The sequence below is a fragment of the Phocoena sinus genome, chromosome 19 (genome assembly GCF_008692025.1).
Source record: "Phocoena sinus isolate mPhoSin1 chromosome 19, mPhoSin1.pri, whole genome shotgun sequence".
Classification (NCBI taxonomy): domain Eukaryota; kingdom Metazoa; phylum Chordata; class Mammalia; order Artiodactyla; family Phocoenidae; genus Phocoena; species Phocoena sinus.
In genome coordinates this window covers 41,768,104-41,794,436 of record NC_045781.1, presented here as the reverse complement: position 1 = coordinate 41,794,436, position 26,333 = coordinate 41,768,104, and the positions used below count along the sequence as shown (strand labels likewise).

General features: G+C 39.2%; 1 protein-coding gene across 1 annotated transcript in view; it reads right to left on the bottom strand.

Moving 5' to 3' along the window:
* Positions 1–26,333, bottom strand: part of SNTB2 (syntrophin beta 2) — a 99,574-nt gene that overhangs the window by 24,634 nt on the left and 48,607 nt on the right. The window contains exons 3-4 of the mRNA XM_032612180.1: positions 19,878–20,088; positions 13,523–13,665 (exon numbers count right to left, since the gene is read on the bottom strand). Coding sequence (XP_032468071.1) covers positions 13,523–13,665; positions 19,878–20,088 — 354 coding nt within the window. The remainder of the gene's footprint in view (positions 1–13,522; positions 13,666–19,877; positions 20,089–26,333) is intronic.

Sequence of the window (26,333 nt, the reverse complement as noted above, 5' to 3'; positions counted from 1 at the left end):
TCTTCCTTAGAAATAGAAAGCTGCCTTTATTCCGAATGACAACATGCATAGATAAGAGTATTTCCCAAACTTCTTTGAAGAAAGAGACGTCCAATGAATTGCAAGCTGTTAATGAGTAGGATTACCAGAAGAGCCCCACAACTGGAGAACAAGGCAGCAGGTATGTGCCCCTTCTGTCCTTTTCCTCTTCTTCCTCCTGCCTACAATTTGGATATTATGGCTAAAGCTTCCAGTAACCATCTTGAGCCATGAGGCCACCTTGAAGGGTAGAAGCCTCTTGCTAAGGGCGGCTGTTTTCTTTTACATAAGAAAGAAAAAAACACCTATTTTATTTTATTATTATTATTATTATTATTTTTTTTTTTTTTTTTTTTTTTTTTTTGCGGTACGCGGGCCTCTCACTGTTGTGGCCTCTCCCATTGCGGAGCACAGGCTCCGGAAGCGCAGGCTCAGCGGCCGTGGCTCACGGGCTCACGGGCTCACGGGCTCACGGGCTCAGCCGCTCCGCGGCACGTGGCATCTTCCCGGACCGGGGCACGAACCTGCGTCCCCTGCATTGGCAGGCGGACTCCCAACCACTGCGCCACCAGGGAAGCCCTATTATTTTTTAATTTTATTTATTTTTGACTGTGTTGGGTCTTCGTTTCTGTGTGAGGGCTTTCTCTAGTTGCGGCAAGTGGGGGCCACTCCTCATCGCGGTGCGTGGGCCTCTCACTATCGCGGCCTCTCTTGTTGTGGAGCACAGGCTCCAGACACGCAGGCTCAGTAATTGTGGCTCATGGGGCCAGCTGCTCCGCGGCATGTGGGATCTTCCCAGACCAGGGCTCGAACCCATGTCCCCTGCATTGGCAGGCAGATTCTCAACCACTGCGCCACCAGGGAAGCCCCCTATTTTATTATTTTATGTTACTTTTGCTACAGAGTTTGCTTCCTAGTGATCATAAATATGCAAATGATGTGTTAAATAGGCAGTCAGAATATAAGTCTGTGATTCTGTCTGGAGATATAAATTTGGGAGTTGTCAGTGTATGAGATATTTCAAGCTATGATATCAGATACAATCACCAGAGGGACAGGGTAGTTGATAGAGAAGAGATCTGAGCCCTGAAATAAGCCAATGTTTAGAAATCCAGGGGACTTCCCTGGCGGTCCAGTGGTTAAGACTCTGCGTTTCCAATGCAGGGGGCCCGAGGTTCAATCTCTGGTCAGGGAACTAAGATCCCTTTTTTTCTTTTGGCATGGTGCGGGCCAAAAAAAAAAAAGAAAAGAAAAAAAGAAATCTGGAAGATAAGTAGAGATCAACAAAGGGGAATAAGAAAGTGTGGACAGGGAGTTTAGTGGAGAACTGACAGAAGCAGGAGAAACCACTAAAAAAGTACAAAAAAAGGAGCTGCAAAAAATTTTTTTCAACTACTTTCAGTAATTATACTGTTGGTGATAATGTTGTAGTAGTAATAATAGTAGCACTATTCTGATATGTAACGTGGGATAAAGCAAATGAGCAGTTATAGGATGTTCTAATGTGATCATCTCTGGTGTCCTTAAGATCTGCAATTCTGGATATGGGAAAAAGGAAAACCAGATGTAAGATAGAAGATGTTAAGTGATTACACTGTAGTCTCAAACTTGAAATGGAGTATCAGTGTGAACTCAACTATGTATTTTATGTTTAAAAAAATATATATGTATATATATACACTTACACATACTTCCTACCTCTGTCCATCAACAAAGGTCTATAAACAATAACTAATCCAATAGCAACAAATGTAATTAGTGCCCACATTGAACCTCCATCCCCTCAAAAAAAAAAAAAAAAAAGAAAGTGAGGCTTCTTGGAAAATGTCAGATCTAGAGCAGAAAATACACAAGTCCAGAGTATTCTATCATAATGGATAATATGGCAATTCTCAAACACTTTTATATAAAAGTCCTGTCAAAAAGGCTGAGAAGTCCACCTGAAGAGCTACCACTGGCTAAAGATAGGACCATTTTTGAGCATCAACAAGGACAAACTACAATGGATATTAAATTTATAATTTCACAATGATTTTTTTAAATTGACTGGTTCCTCCAAAAGTTAAAAATGTTACCATATGATCCAACAATCCCACTCCTAGGTATATACCCAGGAGAAATAAAAACATATATTAGCATAAAAATTTGTTCACTAGTGTTCATAGCAGTATTATTCATAATAGCCAAAAAGTAGAAATAGTCCAAATGTCCATCAACTGATAAGTGGATAAACAAAATGTGGTACATCCATACAATGGAATATTATTCAGCCATAAAAAGAAAACTTTGGAACTACTTGGTTACAACTCTTGACTCCCATTCACTTAAAATATGATACTACTCTACTACGTTAAAAAAAAAAAAGATGCGCCATCTTTTTACTTTAAAAAGTGAGTTCTAGGGACTTCCCTGGTTGCACAGTGTAAGACTCCACACTCCCAATGCAGGGGGCCTGGGTTCAATCCTTGATCAGGGAACTAGATCCCACATGCATGCCACAACTAAGAGTTCGCATGCCACAACTAAGGAGCCCTCGTGCCGCAACTAAGGAGCTGGTGAGCTGTAACTAAGGAGCCTGCCTGCTGCAACTAAGGAGCCCGCCTGCCGCAACTAAGGAGGCTGCCTGCCACAACTAAGACCTGGTGCAACCAAATAAATAAATAAATAAAATTTTTTTTTAAAGTGACGTCTAGGAACCCCCTGGCGATCCAGTGGTTAGGACTCAGCACTATCACTGCTGTGGCGTGGGTTCAATCCCTGGTTGGGGAACTAAGATCCCACAGACTGCACAGTGTGGCCAAAAAAAAAAAAAAAAAGTGAGTTCCAACTCATTTGGGGGGGGATAAGTAATAACGCCCCTTGAAATACTTTTAGATGTAAGAAAATGAGAGATTGAGCTAAGCATTTTAGGGAGAAGATTCAAATCAAGTATGGGACAGCAATGAAAAAAAGTAGAGAAGAGAAAAAACATTGGGAAACATAAGCAAGAAAGACCCTTAGAGTTTCTATCATATGTCATACATATTCTTCCCCATGAGATGTTCATGAGAACAGGGTTTCAAGATCAAAGCTAAGAAATGTGACATTCATGAACTAAAAACTATTTTCAGATAAAAGGAAAAGAACAGAGCTTCATGTGCCACTCCTCATTGCTTGCATTACCAACTTAACCAACCCCACCCCGCCCACCCCTACCCAGTCCATGGAAAAATGTCTTCCACAAAACCAGTCCCGGGTGCCAAAAAGGTTGGGGACCACTGGTTTAAAACATATTTTAAAAATCCCTTCAACTAACAGTGAAAAACTTGCAACAAAGAAAATCTTAATCCCAGATGGCTTTGCTAATGAATTCTACCAAATATTTAAAGAAGAATCAATGCCAATTCTTTATAAAGTCTTCCAAAAAAATAGAAGAGGTGGGAATACCTCCCAACTCTTTCTATGAGGCCAGTAACATCCTAACACCCAATCCAAAGACATTTCAAGAAAAGAAAACTACAGACCAATATCATGTATAAATATAAGACACAAAAATCCTCATCAAATTATTAGCAAATTGAATCCAGCATGACCAAATAAGATTTATCTCAGAAGTGCAAGGTTGGTTTAATGTCCAAAAATCAATACTGTAATTGATTTACAAATAAGTTTGATTTAAAAAATTATTTTTAAATTGACTGATTGATAAATTGATAAGTAAAACCATATAAATAGACTAAAGGACAGAACCCACATGATCACTGTAATAGACATGGAAAAAACATTTTAACAAATCCAAAACCTTTCCAGGATGAAAATAGAAGGGAACTTCCTCACCTGGACATCAGTTTATCTATTAAAAAAAACCCACAGCTAACATCATACTTAATGGTAAAAGATTGAATGTTTTCCCCCTAAGAACAGGAAAAAGACAAGGATGCCTGCTTACGCTACTTCTATTAAAAATTGTACTGCGGACGTCCCTGGTGGTGCAGTGGATAAGAATTTGCCTGCCAATGCAGGGAAACATGTTCGAGCCCTGGTCCAGGAAGATCCCACATGCCGCGGAGCAACTAAGCCTGTGTGCCACAACTACTGAGCTTGCGCTCTAGAGCCCACGAGCCACAACTACTGAGGCCTGTGCGCCTCGAGTCTGTGCTCGGCAGTAAGAGAAGCCACTGCAATGAGAAGCACACGCATCGCAACAGAGAGTAGCTCCCACTCGCTGCAACTAGAGAAAGCCCGTGAGCAGCAACTAAGACCCAATACAGCCAAAAATAAATTGAAAAAAAAAATTGTACTGGAGGGAATTCTGTGGCGGTCCACTGGTTAGGACTCAGCACTTTCACTGCTGTGGCCTGGGTTCAATCCCTGGTCGGGGAACTAAGATCCTGCAAGCTGCACAGCACGGTCAAAACAATACATACAGGGCTTCCCTGGTGATGCAGTGGTTGAGAGTCCACCTGCCAATGCAGGGGACACGGGTTTGTGCCCCAGTCTGGGAAGATCCCACATGCCGCGGAGCAGCTGGGCCTGTGGGCCGTGGCTGCTGAGCCTGTGCGTCCGGAGCCTGTGCTCCGCAACGGGAGAGGCCACAACAGTGAGAGGCCCGTGTACTGCAAAAAAAAAAAAAAAAAAAAAAAAGCTACATAAATAAATATTGTACTGGCGAGTCTGGCCAGAGCAATTAGGCAAGAAAATGAAATAAAAGGCACCTAGAACGGAAAGGAAGTGGTAAAAACTATCTCTTGTTTGCAGATGACATGATCTTGTACATAGAAAGTCCTAAGGAATCTACTAAAAACCTATTAGAATAATAAACAAGTTGAGCAAGATTGTAGGATATAAGATCAAGATATAAAAATCAGTGTATTGATGGAATAAACTAGCAATGAACAATCCAAAAAGAAAATTAAGAAAACAATTCATTTACAATAGCATTAAAATTTAATACTATTTAAGAATAAATTTAATGAAAGAAGTATAAAACTTGTATTCTGAACTTAAAAACATTGCTGAAAGAAATAAAAGAAAGCCTAAATAAATAAAAAGATATCGTGTATCATGGATCAGAAGACAATATTTTTAAGATGGCAGTACTCCCTAGATTGATCTACAGAGTCAATGAAATGCCTATCAGAATTTCGTCTTTTTTTGTTTGTTTGTTTGCAGAAATTGACAAACTGACCCTAAAATCCATAGGTAAATGCCAGGGATTCTGAATTGCCAAAATAATCTTGAAAAAGAACAAAGTTAGAGGACTCACACTTCTGATTTCAAAACTTACCACTAAACTATAAAATTGAGAGTCCAGAAATAAACCCTCACATTTATGATCAACTGATTTTTGACAAGGATGTCAAGGGACTTCAATGGAGAAAGAAGTCTTTTCAATAAATGGTACTGTGATAATTGGATTTTCATATGCAAAAGAATAAAGTTTGACCACTACTTCACACCATATACAAAAACTGACTTCATTTGGATAAAAGAATGAAATGTAGAGCTAAAACTATAAAACTTTTAGAAGAGATCATAGGATTAAGTCTTTGTGACATTGGATTAGGGAAAGCCTTCTTAGATATAACACAAAAAATGCAAGCGATATAAGGCTGATAAATTGGACTTCATCAAAATTAAAAACTTCTGTGCTTCAGATGACACTATCAAGAAAGTGAAAAGAGGGACTTCCCTGGTGGTGCAGTGGTTAAGAATCCTCCTGCCAGTGCAGGGGACATGGGTTCAAGCCCTGGTCCGGGAAGATCCCACATGCCACGGAGCAACTAAGCCCGTGCACCACAACTACTGAGCCTGTGCTCTAGAGCCCGCGAGTCACAACTGCGGAGCCCATGTGCCACAACTACTGAAGCCCGCGCACCTAGAGCCCATGCTCCCAACAAGAGAAGCCACCGCAATGAGAAGCCCTCGCTCCCCAATGAAGAGTAACCCCTGCTCGCCACAACTGGAGAGAGCCAACACTTAGCAACAAAGACCTAACGCAGCCAAAAATAAAAATAAAGTAAATTTATTTTTTTTAAAAAGTCTTTAAAAACTACTGAATACTCCAAAACACCTTTCTTCATATGGATTATATTTATTGATATTTACTATAATGAGAAATTAAAATTGAGAAATTTTTTTTTTTTTTGCGGTACGCGGGCCTCTCACTCTTGTGGCCTCTCCCGCTGCGGAGCACAGGCTCCGGACGCGCAGGCTCAGCGGCCATGGCTCACGGGCCCAGACACTCCGCGGCATGTGGGATCTCCCCGGACCGGGGCACGAACCTGTGTCCCCTGCATCGGCAGGCGGACTCTCAACCATTGCGTCACCAGGGAAGCCCTGAGAAATTTTTAAAATATTAATTCATTTAAAAATAAAAAATAAGAAACCGGTTAGATGTTAATATAAATAACTTATTTTTATTAAAATAATATTTTCCCAAACAACAACAAAACATTAATGTGAAGAGTAGCATTGTTTTAAATTTTCTGCAAATCTCTTTAATATCCAGCTTAATAAAAGAGAGCTGAATTCTTATATGTGCTTCTGCATTCTGCTGCAGTATGCAGTTTAAGTATGCCAAGCCTCAAACAGCTAGGCAGTTGGACAAGGAAGGAGTATTTATAGCCTTTTCAGATACTTGTGGTCATCTTTCTGTCTACCAAACCAAAACTCAACAGCGGATTCTTAAAGGTTAGTTGCAATATAGTATCCGAAAACTTATCAATAAAGTTTTCATATCCTGTTACATTAAAAATCCTTTGGTCTCTCTTGCAGCTTGCATAGATCTTTCTTACCCTTGCATGATTTTGTAGCATCATGTATTGGTCATTTGGAATATATTTTTTCATTGAGTTATGCACATTTTCCAAATGTTAAAAGCATTTTATTATATCAAAAAGTCACATTTGCTAGTATCACCAATGATCTCATCAGACAAGTCTTTAAGTATTGGGAAGCTATCAAACTCACATAGACAGATACTAGTTTTCCAGAATTCTAATTTTTGTTTGAAAGCTAGAAATTTATAACTGTTAACAAATACCATCAGTGTTTTCCTTAAATGACAAATTCATTTTGGTTATTTTAGGAAAAAAGTCTGACAAATACCCAAGTCTGACCAGCCACAGTGTGTCAGTCAGTTGTTTTTTCAAGTGAAAAAATGGTGTTGCATGAAAAAACCGCTGGTTCAGCTTGCAGCTCAACCACACATGCTTTCCTCTGCAGCAACTCTCATACCTCAGTATGCAGCAGAAGTGGACTCTGAGCACTTCCCACTTCATCTCACAGATTATTAACAAGATGAATACTCAAGGGTTGAGATTAAATAAACTAGTAATTTTTACTGCTTCAACAAAGACATTTTGAGGTTAAACTGGTATGTTTTCTCCCTGCAAGTCCATACAGTTTGGTGCCAACTGCCTTGATTCATGCTAAGGTACCAGCAATTTTACCAACCCTCGGTGCAAATGTCAACAATGAAAAAAGCAAACAACATCTTAGTATTACTGTGAAAATAGTTTTGAACTTACAGACCCCCTGAAGAAGGAATCCCCAGAGGTCCATGAAAGTATAATTTGAGAACCACCTCCCTGGGCTGATCCCTGTAGAACCAACATGCCAATTACACATTAGCTATCTCTGGAAGAGTTAAATAAGTTTCAAAACTACTCCACATATGATCCAAGTAAGACAAAGTATGAGGAAAGTGACAGGGTGTATTCTACCATATTCAGTTTGATTGCTAATCCCAAATCAGACATTAAAAAATAGAAAGTCCAGGAGAATTTTTCCTACAGATTTGATTATGAAATATTTGGCAGAGGGAATCTAATTCAAACCAGCTGCTGGACTCTTGCTGCACAGCAGTTGGTTAGAACACACTGCCAAAAGGCCCCCTTAGTGGGGAGGCCAGATGAGCTCATGCAAAGGCGTTTCAGCAGCTTTTGCCCTGTTAAGTCCCATAAGCACAACACCACTCAATTTTCCACATCATAAAGTAGCCACACTTTCTCTGGATCGTTTTCTTTTCCAGTAAAAGAAAGATTATAGGAAAAGACTGCAAAATTCACATCCTGCAAAATCCACGGCACCTATATCTAGTTTTCTACCTGTATCCTGTACCTGGCTTTAACCTCAAGAAATGTGTAAAATAAAAATAAAATAAAAATCCTCTTCATTTATCACTTTCATGTTTTTACTTAATTCCTCAACCATCCCGAAATATCAGCTATTAAGTAAACACACACACACACTTTTGGTTTCCAAGAATCTATAAATGTGCAAGCCAATATAAATGGTTAACTCATGTTAATTTATATTACCCTAACAGTGTTCTTTGATTTTTAAAATTTATTTTATTTATTTTTGGCTGTGCTGGGTCTACATTGCTGGGCGCAGGCTTTCTCTAATTGTGGCAAGCAGGGGCTACTCTCTGCTGAGGTGCGCAGGCTTCTCATTGCAGTGACTTCTCTTGTTGCGGAGTACGGGTTCTATGTGCGCGGGCTTCAATAGCTGTGGCACGCGGGTTCAGTGGTTGTGGCCCATGGGCTCTAGAGAGCAGGCTCAGTAGTTGTGGCACACGGGCTTAGTTGGCTGCAGCATGTGGGATCTTCCTGGACAAGGGCTCGAACCCGTGTCCCCTGCATTGGCAGGTGGATTCTTAACCACTGCATCACCAGGAAAGCCCTTCTTTGATTTTTTTTTTTAATTTACTTATTTTATTTATTTACTTTTGGCTGCACTGGGTCTTTGTTGCTGCGCGCGGGCTTACTCTAGTTGCAGCGAGCGGTGGCTTCTCTTGTTGTGAAGCACGGGCTCTAGAGCGCAGGCTCAGTAGTTGTGGCACACAGGTTTAGTTGCTCTGCAGCATGTGGGATCTTCGTGGACCAGGGCTCGAACCCATGTCGCCTGCACTGGCAGGCGGATTCTTAACCACTGCACCACCAGGGAAGTTCCCTTCTTTGATTTTTGAACTGCAATTAATTCTTAATTTATCAGGGACTATCTACCTTTGCTATTGGATCATCAAAGTCCTTAATCTTTTCCTTCTCTGTATGTTTATGTTACCCTTGTGTGTGTGTGTATCTCATCCACTCATAAGAACATGTTCCAAAGTATTAGAATTAGTGAAAGTGAACATTCAGCCCTTTCTCATTACTCATATGTATCTCAAACTGCCTCTTTCCTCCACACTAAAGAGTACATAAGCACACCACTTTCTGGCTTTGCCTCTGTTTACTGGATACCTTCTGGTCTGGGTTCCTCCTCTGGTCTCTTTCAGTGGTGATACTCTAACCTCTCTAGGAGGCAGAGGATGATTAAGCCCCCTTAATTCTATCAAGAAGTGACTTCAACCAATTCCATTTGGCCAACACAGCCACATGGAAAAACTAAACCTCTCATCTGCCTGTCACCTTTGCTCCTAATCCACCAGTACTTCCTGAGCAAGGAGTGAAGAATCCTTGCTGTTTCGTTAATTAATTAAACGTATTAAGAGGGACTTCCCTGGTGGTGCAATGGTTAAGAATTTGCCTGCCAATGCAGGGGACAAGGGTTCGAGCCCTGGTCTGGGAAGATCCCACATGTCGCAGAGCAACTAAGCCCAGTGCGCTACAACTACTGAGCCTGCGCTCTAGAGCCCTTGAGCCACAACTACTGAGACCGTGTGCCACAACTACTAAAACCCGCGTGCCTAGAGCCCGTGCCCCGCAACAAGAGAAGCCACCACAATGAGAAGCCCGTGCACCGAAACGAAGAGTAGCCTCCACTCGCCGCAGCTAGAGAAAGCCCACGTGCAGCAACAAAGACCCAATGCAGCCAATAAATAATAAAAAACAAAAACAAAAACAAATATATATCTGAATTCCTCACATTTAATATGAAACTTTCACTACTCGTAAAAACTGTTGGTTTAGATCTAAGCTCTTCTTTTAACAATGTCAAAAAACCAATTATACTTTTTACACAAATTCTTCCTTGACATATTTTCACTTAATAATAAATAATTATTATAATTAAAGAAGCTAACACTTACTTAAGTGCCTACAATGTGTCAGGTACCACTGTAGGCATTTTAAAAGTATTGACTCATTTTAATACTCACACCCCCTCTATCTCATTATGGTCCACTTAACAAATGAAAAGTCTGTGGCACAGAAAGATTAAGTAACAATGCTCCCAATTACCTAATATAAGTAGCTATTAGGAACTCAAACTCAGTTTAAGGATTGGTCTTATTCCCTTCTATTAAATCTTGTTGGCTTTTGGGGTTTGTTTTATTTATAACAGCTTTACTGAGATATAATTCACATACCATATACTTTACCACTTAAACGTGTACATAGTTCAATGGACTTTAGTATAATGAGAGTTTTGCAACCATCAGCACAATCTTAGCACATTTTCATTACCCTAAAAAGAATCCCTATACCCACTAGCAGTCACTCCCTATTTCTCCCAACTCCCTCCCCGCCCCCCCCCGCCAAAAAAACCCTGGCAACAACTAATCTACTTTCTGTCTGTATAGATTTGCCTATTCTGGACATTTCATATAAATGGAATCATACAATATGTGGTCTTTTGCATCTGGCTCCTTTCACTTAATATAATGTTTTCAAGGTTCATCCATGCTGCAGTGTGTATCAGAACATTTTTTATTTTTTTGCTGAATAATATTCCATTGTATGGGCTTCCCTGGTGGTGCAGTGGTTGAGAGTCTGCCTGCCGATGCAGGGGACACGGGTTCGTGCCCCGGTCCGGGAAGATCCCACATGCCGCGGAGCGGCTGGGCCTGTGAGCCATGGTCGCTGAGCCTGCGCGTCCGGAGCCTGTGCTCCGCAACGGGAGAGGCCACAACAGTGAGAGGCCCGTGTACCGCAAAAAAAAAAAAAAAAAAAAAAATTCCATTGTATGGATATGCCACATTTTGTTTATCTGTTCATCAGCTGATGGACACTTGGATTGTTTCCACTGTTTAGGTGTCATGAATGATGCTGTTATGAACTTTCATGAATAAATTTTTGTGTGGACATTTTTCATTTCTCTTGGATATACAACCTAGGAGTGGAATTGCTGGGTCATACAGTGACCATGTTTATCCTTTTTGGGAACTTTCAGATTTTTCCACATCAACTGCACCATTTTATACTCCCACCAGTAGTGTATGAGGTTCTATTTTCTCCTACATCCTAGTCTACTCTTGCATACTATCTTTTTAATTATAGCCATCCTAGTGGGTGGGAAGTGATAGTTCATTGTGGTTTCAATTTCCAAGTCCCTGATGGCTAATTATGCCGAGCACCTTTTCATGTGCTTATCGGCCATTTGCATATCTTCTTTGAACAAACGTCTACTCAGATCCTTTTCCCATTTTTTAATTGGGCAATTTATCTTTTTATTATTGAGTTGTAAGAGTTCTTTATATTTTCTAGATACAAGTCCAAGATTAGATATATGATTTGCAAATATTTTCTCCCATTCTGTGGGTTTTTTCACTTTCTTAATGGTGACATATGAAGCAAAAAAGTTTTTAACTTTGATTAAGTCCAATTTATTTATTTATTCTCTTGTTGCTTGTGCTTTGGTGTTGTATCTAAGAAGGCTCTGCCTAAGCCAAGACCATTAAGATCTACTCCTGTATTTTTTTTCTAAGAGTTTTAAATCTTATTTATATCTTTTCCTTAGTTGCAAATTAATACCACACTGAGAGTACCCACACAACCACCCCATTTCCTTGTTTAGTCCCAAAGTACCTTGGTGGTCTAGGTCCAGTCTAGTCAATGTCCAGAAATTATTTGTTTATGAGATTGAAATTTCTATATTGAACAAAGGCTCATCTAGGGGATGTCATAGGTTTCTGCTCCATCCCTCCAGTAACACCCAGTAAAGGAAATGTCTAAGGATATAGCTACCCTCCTTGCATTCTATGATCATAACTAGAGCATAAGCCTCTTCCATAAAATTTAAGCTTAAGAGATCTGGACAGTCATATTCATAAGCTCTAACTCTTTAGAAAATATAAATTTAATTGCTCTAATTATATCTACTGAGACATGTCTACATGTTTTGTTACAATTCCTGTCATGCTCCCAATATAACTAAGACAGAAACTGTAATTTAAGTAACAGAATTTATTTCAATTAAGATTTATTGAAGGCCTACTATACACGAAGCATTATGGGAAATGCTGAGCTAAGTCATAGTTCTTGACCTCAAGGAGGTTATAATTTAGTGAGAATTTTAAAAATAAATAAAGCCAGAGAAACTGATGGTTAAATTCAGTCTTTCTGAAGGACCATTATGTCCGGAAGGAATTAATGAGGGCACACTTCCCTAACTCTGAGGCTCAATAAATCCTTTATCTCTATTCTGTGATCTAAGGGCTCCAGCTCTAAATTACACAGAAACTCCTGAAAAGCTATGTGGAAATTATATTTTTATAAAAAGAGTGATATATGTAAGGGAACTTGGCAAATTGAAGGAAATCCTACATAACATAGAAGCCTTCCTGGAATAGAAGAATACTCTGCCTCACGTGACTCTCTGTCTGCTGAAAGCAGGAGCCCCCATACTGTTGCCCGTGGGACATACCAGATGGTTCCACCATTTAGTCTTTCTGACTACCAAGTATTTTCTCTGGGGCTCCCTTTTTTTTTTTTTTTTTTGCGGTACGCGGGCCTCTCACTGTTGTGGCCTCTCCCGTTGCAGAGCACAGGCTCCGGACGTGCAGGCTCAGCGGCCATGGCTCACGGGCCCAGCCGCTCCGCGGCATGTGGGACCTTCCCTGACCAGGGCACAAACCCGTGTCCCCTGCATCAGCAGGCGGACTCTAAACCACTGCGCCACCAGGGAAGCCCAAAACCTGATTCTTTTTTAAGCCCAAATAACACCGAACGTGAACATGTTTTCTAGTTTCACACTAGATAACTACTTTCTAGTAATTTCTTAAGACATCTTGGTCCCCAAATCTACATTTCTCTATTCTTTTCCCTTCCAGCTCCCCACACTGGACATGCTAGAAACATCCTGTTGCTTCAGGTCAAATAAATGTTTATTTGATGGAATCAAAATTATGTACTCTTATACTAGAAAGAGAAGTTGAAGAACATTTTGGCTGAGTTGTGTGGTTTATCCACGGTACCACAGTCTTGTTTAAACGATTTCATCACTCAGTCAAAATGCTGCCACTATTTCAGTGGTTTTCTAGTCACAGTCAATAATGTAAAGGAAAAAACCCCACTATTTACTTATCTTCATGACTAAGCAAGTCTTGAAAAGAGCAGTTAGGAAGCTGCTTCAACATCTTAAAAAATATACACAAATACTAGTGACAGAAACCATTTATTTTGAGCTAGGAGCTGCAAAATAATCAATAAGGTTGTGAAAGAAAAGTTTTTGTCTAAATCAACTACATCAGCTACTTAAATGTTATTTTAGCCACCTAAAAGATAATAGAATTCATTTTTAAATTCTTTAGTAGATTTAGAGGAGGATAGACATTTTATTTTTTTGTCTTTAGTCTTACCTTGTGGCAACAAGAGGGTAGCTATGACACGGTGATGCCCAGGCATCCCTTGTCCACGGCATACAGTCATAAAGCAGCAAATCCTTCTCAGTCACAGCCATGAGGACAGGTCTCCACTGTTGTCTTCCACCATCTAGTTTTGCCTGTTACATTGGTGAAATCCAGAAAGTAGAGCTAACTATAACGATCTGTAACTGTAAAAGTTCCTTCAGTGACGGCCTAAGATAGTGGGTCTCTATTCTGTTTCCCCTTCCTAACAGATGTGAGGAAAAGGAAACATCCCATCAGGTTCCTTCCCACTGGCAGGGATTCTCCACTGGGAGGTGTGCGGTGGATTGTGTAGTTTGAGAAAGCTCTCCCTGAGTTACAGACATTTTCTAATGATATGACACAGTTTTATCCCTATTCCACAATAACTAATTATCACCAATTCTAATTAAATACATAGTACTCTGCTCAAAATGATAATAGTTTTAATATGTCTGATGTGGGAGTAACATCTTCTAAGTACAGGATAGAAACTATTACCAAATGAGTCTGTATAATATAAACATCATTGTTTTTCAAATATTTTTGATCAAGACCTACAATAAGAAATACATTTTACATTGCAACTCAACACATACATATAAATACTGAATTTAAAAATTCCCAAAACAACACAATTCCTATACTTCGTGCAACGTACTCTGCTAATTTCTATTTTATCTTTTTTAAACGCCGATATGACCAATTATGCTGTATTTTGGAAAACGTTGATATGAACTATTTTCAAAGAGTTCCCCATTATAGTTCAGGAAGTTTATGTTTCAGTTTCAAGTGTACCATTGCATTTAATTGCATAAAACTCAGTTATCTCTATGATGATTTAAAAATGTAGGAAAACAACCACGACTTATACATATTGTCAAGGATCCAAGACTAAAAAACAAAAGACTATGTTCAAGAAAAGCCCTGGTATCATCAAAATGTTTGCCTTCATAAGATGAGACCTTTGAGCAGGGAATGCTTAACAACAGAGTATTCTAACCCTCATCTTTTCTGCTCACTATCACTGATGGCTTCAAGGTGAATTTAAATTGATGAATTACTTGTCTCTTACTTGTCTTCAGATCTGCTTTTTATTTTCTCCTCCTTAATGACTTCTGAAGGTAATATGAACATGTCAGAGCCCCTTAAGAATACCATCTATAATCTGAAAAGTGACCTGAGTGGTTCGGTTCTGTGCTATAACATCTACCACTGGGATGCTTTTCTCCTAGCTAGAGCCATGAGCTGATTCCAGGAAGGGGAAATGAATTCCCACCAGTGAAGTTACCCATGTTCGACCCTGTGCTGAAAGCACAAAATACATGACCCAACCCTGAGTATTCAAGCCAAGTATGGTAGAAATAATTAATACTTTCCTTACCAGTGAACCCAAGTTTTCTAAGACTCTATATTAGTCTAAAGTAATGTCTGGAGGGAGAGTATCAGCTGTAAAGAGGTTCTCTTGGATTCTTAAATTTTGGGGTCATAGATACCCCGAAGGGATTTCTAGTTTATGTGCACTACTAAGTCTTTGCCTCCGAGATTGTTATGGATAATATTTCATAGGGAAAATAATGTAAAAATGTATCTTCCCGAAGGGATAAAATGACTATCTGATTTTTTTAATTAATTTTTTTGCTAAGTTATAAGAGAGATTTTGAACACTAGATCAGAGTATATGCATTTAGAAAACCTAAATTAAATGTATTTCTTCCCAAAGAAGAGAAAGGAAAACTGCTAATGCCAATACAAGCAATATGCAATTTCAAGACAGAGAACTTTTCTTTCAATTAACAATTTTTAAAAAGTGTTTATTCTTGGGACTTCCCTGGTGGTGCAGTGGTTAAGACTCCATGCCCCCAATGCAGGGGGCCTGGGTTCAATCTCTGGTCAGGGAGCTAGATCCCACATGCATGCCACAACTAAGGAGCTCGTCTGCCGCAACTGACAGGGCACAACCAAATAAATTATTAAAAAAAAAAAAAAGGTGTTAATTCTTTAGCTCTTTTGAGTCCTTAGTTTTTGGAGAATATATTTTCCCTCTTCTACTTACCATTGGAGAAAAATGAAACCTCAGTTTAAGTCATTCTGTTTGCCTATTTGCCTTAACTTATAAGGATACTGTTTGCTTTCACTGGAACCAAAATGCTGCCTGCTATATGTAGTATGTGTTTTTGGTTGTGGTATCAGTACAAGCAGCCTTGGGACTCCACTACTGAGGTGTTTTTTTTCCCCACTATGGAGTTTTTGGCCAGAGAAAAAAGGGATACTAAAGTTAGGGTTCTACTTTGCTTGTGTTTCAATACCCACACATGCATGCATACACCTGGCCAAACAATAGCCTTCTCCAAATTTTATTTTCTAATAACTAGAGTTGAATAGCACTAAAGATGAAAAATTAATAATAGTTATTATTCATTCCCTAAATCTCTTCATCTCACAAATCTTTTTAAGAGGTGATGTACTTCTGCTACTTATGTATTTTATTATTACAATAGAAAACATAGAGCAAAAAATAAATTGTTCCACTGATCCTGATTTAGTGTATATGTTCCAAATTTGAGTCTTTACACAGTTTGAGGATAACCAGGGACAAGGCAGGAACTGTGACAACAAAGCTTTCTTTGGCTGTCTTGGCTTTTCTACCAACACTCAAATGCTTAAAAATACTTATTTCATAGGTAACGTATGTCCCCTCATTTGGTGGACTTAAAGAAGATTCCATCTTAAGAATATAACCAACTAAAAGGTAAACTATCAGTCACATAAAAATCAGTATCAATAAAGATAGAAGTGCCTTGCACAGAACAGATTATCTATTGGTTACCAAACATCTGTAGCATAGGTTTTCCCTATTTTAAGCAAATTCAATTTATGACAATGTGAAATAACAAACAGATAAGTTAAGGAGAGATCATTTAAAGTTAAATAAATGATAACTATCTTTTCTTTACAACTGAAACAGTTTCATTCATATGCAAGCTTTTCAGGAAACACATCTATTGCTAAAATAAATGTTTACCTATTTTAAAAAGATTACATGATCTAAACCATTTTCATACTCATAGAATTAAACAATCTTACCATTAAAAAAGGCAACTCTTATCAGATACATAAGTTCATTATAATACCTCTGAGAAATGGTATCCAGTCTTGCTTGAACAACTTATTCTAAGTGTATTTGATTTGGGTAACCCAAACAACTACTTGGAAAAAGTAAAAATCATGAATAGTTTAGAAACAGCACTTTGGATTAGTTCTGTGATACTATTTTTAAAGAATTTGAAACTTTTCGACTTGGTATTATTTTCCAACCCTGAGCTTGTGTTCTTGGACAGTATTTTATAATTAATGACTTGTTTGCTTGCTTTTTGCATGTATATATGTAGACAAAGGAAAAAAATTAGTGAACATCTACTATTTACAAAGCATTAGGCTAAGTTCTCTGCGGACTAAAGATTTGGGGAAAATGTGCTCCTATCTTCCAAGAGCTCACAACTGAGTGGAGGAAACACACATAAATACAGTCCATAAAGGGCAGACTGTGATGAATTTGTGGCTTTATTTTTCTCCTTTCTACTTGTCTGTATGTAGCATAAACCAAATTAAGTTCACTTTAAAGGTCTGGCAACTCTCATACGTTGCTGGTGGGAATTTAAATTAGTTCAATCTTGATGGAAGGCAAATTTGGCAATATTTATCAAAATTACAAATGCATATACCTTTTGTGGTAGTTTAAAAAGATGTCCACAAATTCTTTACCATTCTTCCCTTTAAGAGCCAGAGCCCTGGGGTATAGACTGGACTTAGTAACTCACTTCTAATGAAAAGAATAGAGAAGAGACTAGGTCATAAAAGGTATTGTGGCTTCCATCTTGTTCTCTCTGTCAGATCACTTGCTCTGACAAAAACCCACAGCCATGTCTCGAGGACGCTCAGCCAATCTTGTGGAAAGACCTGCATAGCAAGGAACTGAGGACTTCTGCCAACAAGCAGTAAGAAACTGAGACCTCCTGCCAACAGCTATATAAATGAATCATGTTGGAAGTGGACCTGCCAACCCAGTCAAGCCCTCAGATGACTGCCACCCTTGCTGACAGCTTGACTGCAACTTCATGAAGCGCCCCAGGCCAGAACCAGGAAGCTAAGCTGCTACCAGATTCCTGATCCTTAGAAACTGTGGGAGGTAAATGTTATTTCAAAGTCACTAACTCTTGGGGGTAATTTGTTTTATAGAGATAGATTACTAATATACCCTTTGAACCTGTGCTTCTGGGATTTATCCTACAGGTATAGAAATGTCTCCTGTTCTATGAACGCTAACGATCAAAGCTCAGGAAATGATGTAAAACTTTGGATAAATCCCTTTCTAACCAAAGTTTTACTGCTCACTACTAGAAACTTAAGAACCAAATACATTCAGATAATGTGTGTTCCCTTGTTATCTGATCTATCTGAATTCAGGAACCAAAGAGTTTGGAAAGCACATGTGTGAAAGGACAAACTACAAGGTTATTCATTATAGCATTCTTTGTAATGGCAAAAGATTATGACAACAAAACTGGGGGGAGTGCTTATTTAACTACAGCTACACAATGGAAAACTATATAGTTGTAAAAAAGAATGCTCTCTATGCTTTGATATGGAAAGATCTCCAGGATATATTGTCTAATGAAAGAAACAAGCAAGGTATAAAGTAGTGTGCATAATATGCCATCTTCTTTTATAAAAGAGAAGAAGAAGAATATATATTCATAATTGCTTTTATTTGCATAAAGAAACTCTCAAAAGACTCAGTAGAAAGGAATGAAAGTGATTACCTCCCTGGGCACAAAGGGGTAGGAATTAGGCGGATGAGGGAGCAGAAGGAGAGTAAGACATCACCTATTAATTTTTATTCTGACCTTGGAACTATATGAATGTATTACCTTTTTAAAATCATGAAGATTTCTAACATTGCTGAAAGCACAGAACAATTACCACTCAATCGAGGTTTTCAACCAGCATATAAAAATATAGAAACAATGATAAACACAACTAAAAGACTAAAACTTTCAAAGTTGTAAATACTTATACCATGATTTTTCATTAGTTTCTTCTGCTTAGTTATTCTAATTATGACTCCTAGAAATCATCACAGTACGATTTCTGTGTTATAATTTATTAGAATCATTATCTGGAATGTTCGTAAAATTTCACGGCTGAAAAAAAACTAAATCAGTGGAGTCCAAAATCCACTACACAATCACCTAGGGAGCCAAATGAGATTTCCAGGCCCCACCATCGGTCTACCAAATGTGAACTCTTGATGGGGAACATGGGGAGCCAGACCTGGGAAACTGTATTTAAAACAAAACAACAATGCAAAAGAACAAAACCTGTCTGGGCTGATACTGATGAAATAATCCCTGCCCCTTTGCACACATGAAGAAACTAGGATGCAAAGATATGAAGGCACTTTTAAAAAGATCTAAAACCAGTGAAAAACAGAGCTAGCACTTGAACACTCATCTCTGAATCCCTATTTTGTCTTCTGTTTTCAACTCCCTCTGGCCCAGCTGACAGTGAAGGACCAGAAAGAAAAAGGATGTATTGTAACATCATGTATAACTTTTAGTCTCCCTTTTGCCAAATTTGGATCTAAACTAACTTGGATTATATCCTTCCTTCCCCTTCACCCAACATCTACTTAGGTTTTCTTGTTTCTCTTCTTTTCATTTTTCAGTTGTAGAAGACAACTATACATGTGTTTAATGGCTTGTAAAGTATTTTGTATATTTTATAATTTTCCCAGACCAGGGGAGTAAGCCTGTTGTCCCTGAAACTCTGTCAATAGACTAGAACAGGAATTGGGAAACTATGACTTGTGGGCCACATACAGCCCACTATCTCTTTTCGTAAATAAAGTTTTATTGAAACACAGTCACATCTATTCATGTTCATATTGTCTATGACTGTTTTCTTGATATAATGGCAGAGTCAAGTAGTTGTAGCACTAATAGCCCTTTGCAGAAGAAGTTTGCTGATCCTATTCTAAAACCATGAAAATTATCTTTAGTCATTAAGGATACAGATGTTACTAAGAACCCCTTTTTAGTTATGTTATGATGATGATGATCATGACAGTCAATTCTTCTGGTAGAGGTGATAATTAGCAACAAACAACTAAACACTAGGGGAGGAGAAACAAAAGACTAACAAAAGATCTGCAAGCTAGACATCCAGGGCCTGACTGCATGATAAACATTACAGACATACGAAATGGGGGAAGCATCCTGGCTCCGAGTAGTGACCCGGTGAGACCCTGCCCTGCCTCCCAGCCTACCTGTTCTGCCAGCCAGGCAATGTGCTTAACCTCCTTGCTGCCTCCTGCTGTACTGGTTGCACCAAGCATGGCATTGAGTTCAGCCAACACCTGTGGGAGGAGAGCCATTATGTTGGTGTGGATAGCTACGAACCAGGAGTGTGCTGTGGCTGTATCCTTGCAACGTAGGATCAACGTGTTCCTGCTATCAGGAGAATGTAGCTCTATCAATCTGTGTGGAAAAAGAAAAAAAAAAGTGAGCTAGATCAGAAGCCATCAAACCTGCCATGGTTTAACATACTTAACTGGAAATCTACTTTTACATTCCAGAATATAAATACTTTCTCTTAATTCCTTAGGGTCCAATTCCAGAGAGATCCACATGTGGAAAGATCATCATTGGAAAGACTAACTGCTGGGTCTGTTGTTTCAGTATTAATGTAATGATCTAAGATAAGGGAACCTACTGTAGAGTCTGTAGTAGAACACTGCACTTTGCCTTAATTTCCATGTCAAAGAAATGGAAAGCGTGCTTGTTGAATCTCATAGGCACATTGTAAAGAAAGAACTAATATTTTTTTAAATACTTAGAAAACTCTGGTATACAGTATTGCAAGGTATATAGAACCTACTGCCAAACAGTGAATTGAAATTTCCACTGTGTGAAATAAAGAAAATAGCTGAAGAATGACTCTTTACGAAAATTTGAAATTGTTTTTGAGTGTCTGGGTAACATTATATGATTAAATCATCCGCTGAGTCATGGTAGAAGAATAGTTAAGAGATCTTCAACTCTATGACTATTATTTGTTAATACTCAACTGTGAACAATCTATACTTCAAAAGTAACCTTTAGGAATTACATAAATTTTTTAAAAAGTACACTCAACAAATTCCTTATAAAGCAATTTGTTGGGTACTATTTTGTGTTTTGATCAAAGTTTTTGCCAAGATGAATTTTAAAAATCATTCAATAAATGACTAACATATATACACTGCTATGTTCTAACAGTGAACATACATATCTTTTAAAATGGAAAAATAATGTGGTAGGCTGGAAATTGACAAACTGCCACTGACCAAGGAGAGATCTTTTTATTCTTTCATCTTTCTGAAGATAGTTTTTGCTTCCTTGCAGCACTGTCACCAGATCCCACATCACCTGTCAAAGATGACCAGTTTACATGTACACTAGGCATTTCTGCCTTGAAGCTTGCATCCCTCTCTTTTGTCCTGTTTAGAAATTTCTTTACAATTCCAAATATTTTAATTTGCCATACTTAATATGGGAAATATTCGTTCTCATTTGAACTCTGGTCAGTCCACTCTTTCTTTTTTTTTTACACGGGCCTCTCACTGTTGCGGCCTCTCCCATTGCGGAGCTGTGCTCCAGATGCGCAGGCTCAGCGGCCATGGCTCACTGGCCCAGCTGCTCTGCGGCATGTGGGATCTTCCCGGACCGGCTCACGAACCCGTGTCTCCTGCATTGGCAGGCGGACTCTCAACCACTGCGCCACCAGGGAAGCCCCACCCTTTCTTAAATAAACATTTATTGAGAACCTACTGTATGCCAGATACTATGCTTGACACTGTGTTAGAGATGCAGCAGTGAAAAAGATAGGCAAAAAAAACTAATCTCTACTCTCACTGGGACTATCATCTAATGCAGAAAGCAGAAAATTTATAATTAACTAATACACAATCACAGGTTACAAAAACTACTTCTATAAAGAACTGTGATGACTACCACAAAGTTCCTGGCTAAAAAAGGCACTCCCAAGATGGGAGTAGCAAAGCAGGACTGCAATGGAGGCCTCTACACCTCTGGGGCACACTTACCAAGCTGCTGTCATGCTGTGAGTCAATTTATAAACACATCTACCTGGTACCTACCTACTTACCCACTCACGTGCCCTCCCACTAGACTTACCCTTCTAGCTACCTGAAGGTCTAGCCACCAGTCTATCCATGTTTTATATGCCTTCACAGTTCTAGGGCAATAGCCAAGTAGGCCAGAAAGTTCTAGAAAATAGTCAAAACATAAAATAAGATCTGTGACCAGCCAAAACACTTCACAAAGCCCACACTTGAAATATCTTTAAACAGCAAGTCATAAGCTATCCTGCTTTCTGTTTTAGTTACAGTTCTGATGAATTTATTTGATTTCCTATCCTATAGCTAAATACAGTGAGAAGTAGCTTGGGATTAAAATTTAGAGGGTTTTGAATAGCAGGTTAAGTCTGAATATTAATTGGTAAGCAACATGGAATCACTGAGGATTCTCAACAAGGGAACGATATGATCAAAACAAATTAAAAATAATTTTATGAGGTATCTGTACACCTAGGTTCACAGCAGCATCATTCACAATAACCAAAAGGTGTCAACAACCCAAATGTCCATTGATGGAATGGATAAACAAAATGTGAGATATATATATATATCCCACAAGCTACTTGGCATGGCCAAAATAATAATAATAATAATTTTATGGTGGGATGTAAGATGGATTACAAAAGAGAAATGGCCTGGGGAGGTTTAATTGGACCCAAGAAGGATGAGACTACACAGAGCTCACCAGCAGGACACATTCCTAGTCAGGAGGAACACCTCCATCCTAAAAGCTCAGCAAAAGTAGAAGAAGAAAAGAGATTACTGACAAATAGCTTAACATTCACGTTGACCTTTGTTTAGTCCTCTATATTACTTTATAATGTTTTTTCTTTTTAATGTTATTTTCCACTATATCAATTGTTGCCGTCATGGTCCTTAACATAAATATTTGTTGGCTAAGAAAATGATTATATTTTCTAGGGGCTTCCCTGGTGGCGCAGTGGTTGAGGGTCTGCCTGCCGATGCACGGGACGCGGGTTCCTGCCCCGGTCCGGGAGGATCCCACATGCTGCAGAGCGGCTGGGCCTGTGAGCCATGGCCGCTGAGCCTGCGCGTCTGGAGCCTGTGCTCCGCAACGGGAGAGGCCACAATAGTGAGAGGCCCACGTACCGCAAAAAAAAAAAAAAAAAAAAAAAAAAAAAGATTATATTTTCTAAAAGAAAAATAGTTATACATTTATTATGGGACGGTTTAAAATAGTATATTACACTCACTCCCTGGCTCTGAACTCCTGGCAACTGCTGATCCTTTTACTGTTTCCAAGGAATCATACAGTACGTAAGCTTTTCAGACTGGATTCTTTCACTTAGCAATATGCATTTAAGGTTCCTCCATGTCTTCTGTGGATTGACAGCTCACCTCCTTTTATCATTGAATAATATTCTACTGTCTGGATGAACCACAGTTTGTCTATCCATTCACCTATTTATTGAAGGACTTCTTGGTTGTTTTCAAGTTTTAGCAATTACGATTAAAGCATTTGTGTGTAGGTTTTTGTGTGGAGAAAGTTTTTGACTCCTTTGTGTAAATACCAAGGAGCACAACTGCTGGGTCACAGGGTAAGACTACGTTTAGCTTTGTAAGAAACTGCCAAATTGTCTTCCAAAGTAGCTGTAGCATTTTGCGTTCCTACCATCAATGAATAAGCCTTCCTGTTACTATACATCTTTGCCAGCATGTGGTACTGTCAGGTGGATTTTGGCCATTCTAATATGTGTATAGTGGTAACCCATTGTTTTAATTTGCAATTAATTCCCTAATGGCATATGATCTGAGCACCTTTCATATGATTATTTGCCATCTGTAGTTCTTCTCTGGTGAAGTGTCTGTTCAGATCAGATCTATTGTCCATTTTAAAATTGGGTTGTTTTCTTATTGTTGAGTTTTAGAAATTTTTTTTTTTTTTTGCGGTACGCGGGCCTCTCACTGTTGTGGCCTCTCCCGTTGCGGAGCACAGGCTCCGGATGCGCAGGCTCAGCGGCCATGGCTCACAGGCCCAGCCGCTCCGCTGCATGTGGGATCCTCCCGGACCGGGGCACGAACCCGTGTCCCCTGCATCGGCAGGCAGACTCTCAACCACTGCACCACCAGGGAAGTCCTAGGAATTCTTTGTAAATTTTGGATATCAGTCCTTTACCTGATATGTATTTCACAAAGATTTTCTCCCAGTCTGTAGCTTATCTTTTCGTTCTCTTAACAGTGTGTGACGGTTAATTTTATGTGTCAACTTGACTGGGCTAAGGGATGTCCAGGTAGCTGGTAAAACATTATTTCTGTGTGTGTCTGTGAGGGTGTTTCTGGAATAGATTAGCATCATCAGTAGACTGAGTAAAGAAGATGGCCCTCGACAATGCAGGTGGGCATCATCCAATTCACCAAGGGCATGAATAGAATAAAAAAGCGGTGGGGGGGTGGGCAAGTTTGCTCTCTTCTTGAGTTGGGACAACCATCTTCTTCTCCTGCCCTCACACATTGGCGTTCCTGGTTCTTGGGCCTTTGAACTCGGGCTGAATTATAAGACTGGTTTTCCTGTTTCTCCAACCTGCAGACAACAGATCATGGGACTTCTTGGTCTCCACAACTGCATGAGCTAATTCCTATAATAAATAAATAAATCTATCTAACTATCTATCCATCCCGTTGCTTCTTTCTCTGGAGAACTCCAGTACACAGTATCTGTTACAGAGTAGAAGTTTTTAATTTTAATGAAGTTCAACTTATCAATTTTTTCTTTTATGTACTGTGCTTTTGGTGCTGTATGTAAGAAGTCACCACCAAACTTTAAAGAGAATGTTTAAAAAGCATAATCCTACAAGCTCAGGGAGAAGGGGAGAAGAGGAGAAGAGCGACTACAATAAAATTTTGGAAGCTGGCAAACAGACAGAGCAGACCTAAGAAAAGTGGGGAGGGTCAAATCCAAGCCGATCCATGTTGCAGAATCCTGAAGAGGCTGGGGAACTGGAGGCACCAGTTACCTCTGGAAGTGGGAGTAAAGCACTCAGCTAAAATAAAGAGGCCAGCTGATTGTTTCAGCATTCCCCATTCCCAGCGGCCAGTGACTGCCCCGCCCTCAACCCAGAAGAAGATTCATATCCACCCTCATTCCACCAAACTGAGTGCAAGAGCCAGTGATGTCCTTAATTTAGACCCTATACCAGGCTAGTTGTTTTCGACAGAGGCTATTTACTTCCAGCTGGTTGTTTTGGCACTGTAACCAGCTTAACATCCTTAATCGCATGCTAAAAGTTGTTGCAAAACTATGACAAAAAATTTCTTTCACTCCTCCTACTGACCTACTTAGAGCTAAAGGCAGGAATCAGTTCATCCTTCTCTGGACACAAAACATTCACCTTCTGAAAAAGCCTTTATACCTCATACAGTTCCTGGGAGAGTCTCTCAGACACAGCTCCTTTGCCACAGTTTAAACTCTGAAAATCCTGATGTTAAAGATCCTACTTATTAATAACTGAAAGAAAGGAAAATAAGTCTGATATAAAATAAACTTAACCTGGTTAAGCAGGAAAAGATCATGGGACCACTAGGCTGGAAAAAGATGAAAACAGGAAATAAAACAGTTCCCAGGACAGAATCACCAATTTTTCATGAAGAGAAATTTTGCAGTGTTTCTTAAAAAGTGATTGTAAAATAGAAAATTAAATTAGAAGAAACAGAAAATAAACTCCAAAACAGGACTAATGATTCTAGGATCCAGAAGTCTGTTTGCCTTTAAAGAAGCAGCCCCTAGAGCTGATAAAGGGGACAAAGTGTTTCCTAATGTCTACTGCTGTTTTAAAAGACAAATTCAAATGAAAATTCTACGAATAAATGTTTGGAGGCAGTCTGCCAGTCATTGTTTGGGCCCACAGGAGAGAGGAAGAGACAGCTACAGTGTGAAGAGTTCTGGCCTCTGGTCAAACCACTGAGGATTTCCTGAGAAATGCAATTACATTCTGATCAGATGAATCAGATCATGTTTAGGTCCACAGAAGCATAGGATTCTTAAGTCTAGCCTGCTTATTTCTTCTGCTTAGTAAAGTCTTTGACATAACTTATGTGTTCAATTTAGTAATAATCATGTTGTTCTATACATCATAAAGCCAAAATTTACCTTTTACATGGAAAACAGCCGAAGTGAAGATGACCCAGACATTGTGAACCAGCTCAATGATAACAGATTTACATTTCCGAAAAGCAGCGTTTAAGAACACCTTGTCCTCGCTAAACTCCGCACTGCCCACAATGCTGTTTGCTAAGGAACAGGCTCATGTTCTCTCCCTGGACTTTGTCATTATTTATTTAGCTTTCACTTTCCACAATGAACCGCTTATAACTATCAGAAGCATCTAGTGAGGTCTTGAGGACTAGAGGTGGAAGAAGCAAATAAACTTCCCCTGCCTCTTTACTTATTTATTCTGATGGTCAGCACTTTTTCTCAGCTTTAGAGAAACTAAATCAATGTAGTAAAACAGAAGAAAAGGATGCTTTCCTCTCATGTCAAATAAGTTTTTTATCTAGAAAGTGAAGTCTTTACATTAAAATGAAGGATGAACCACAAAGAGATTCCACTACACACCCATCAGAATA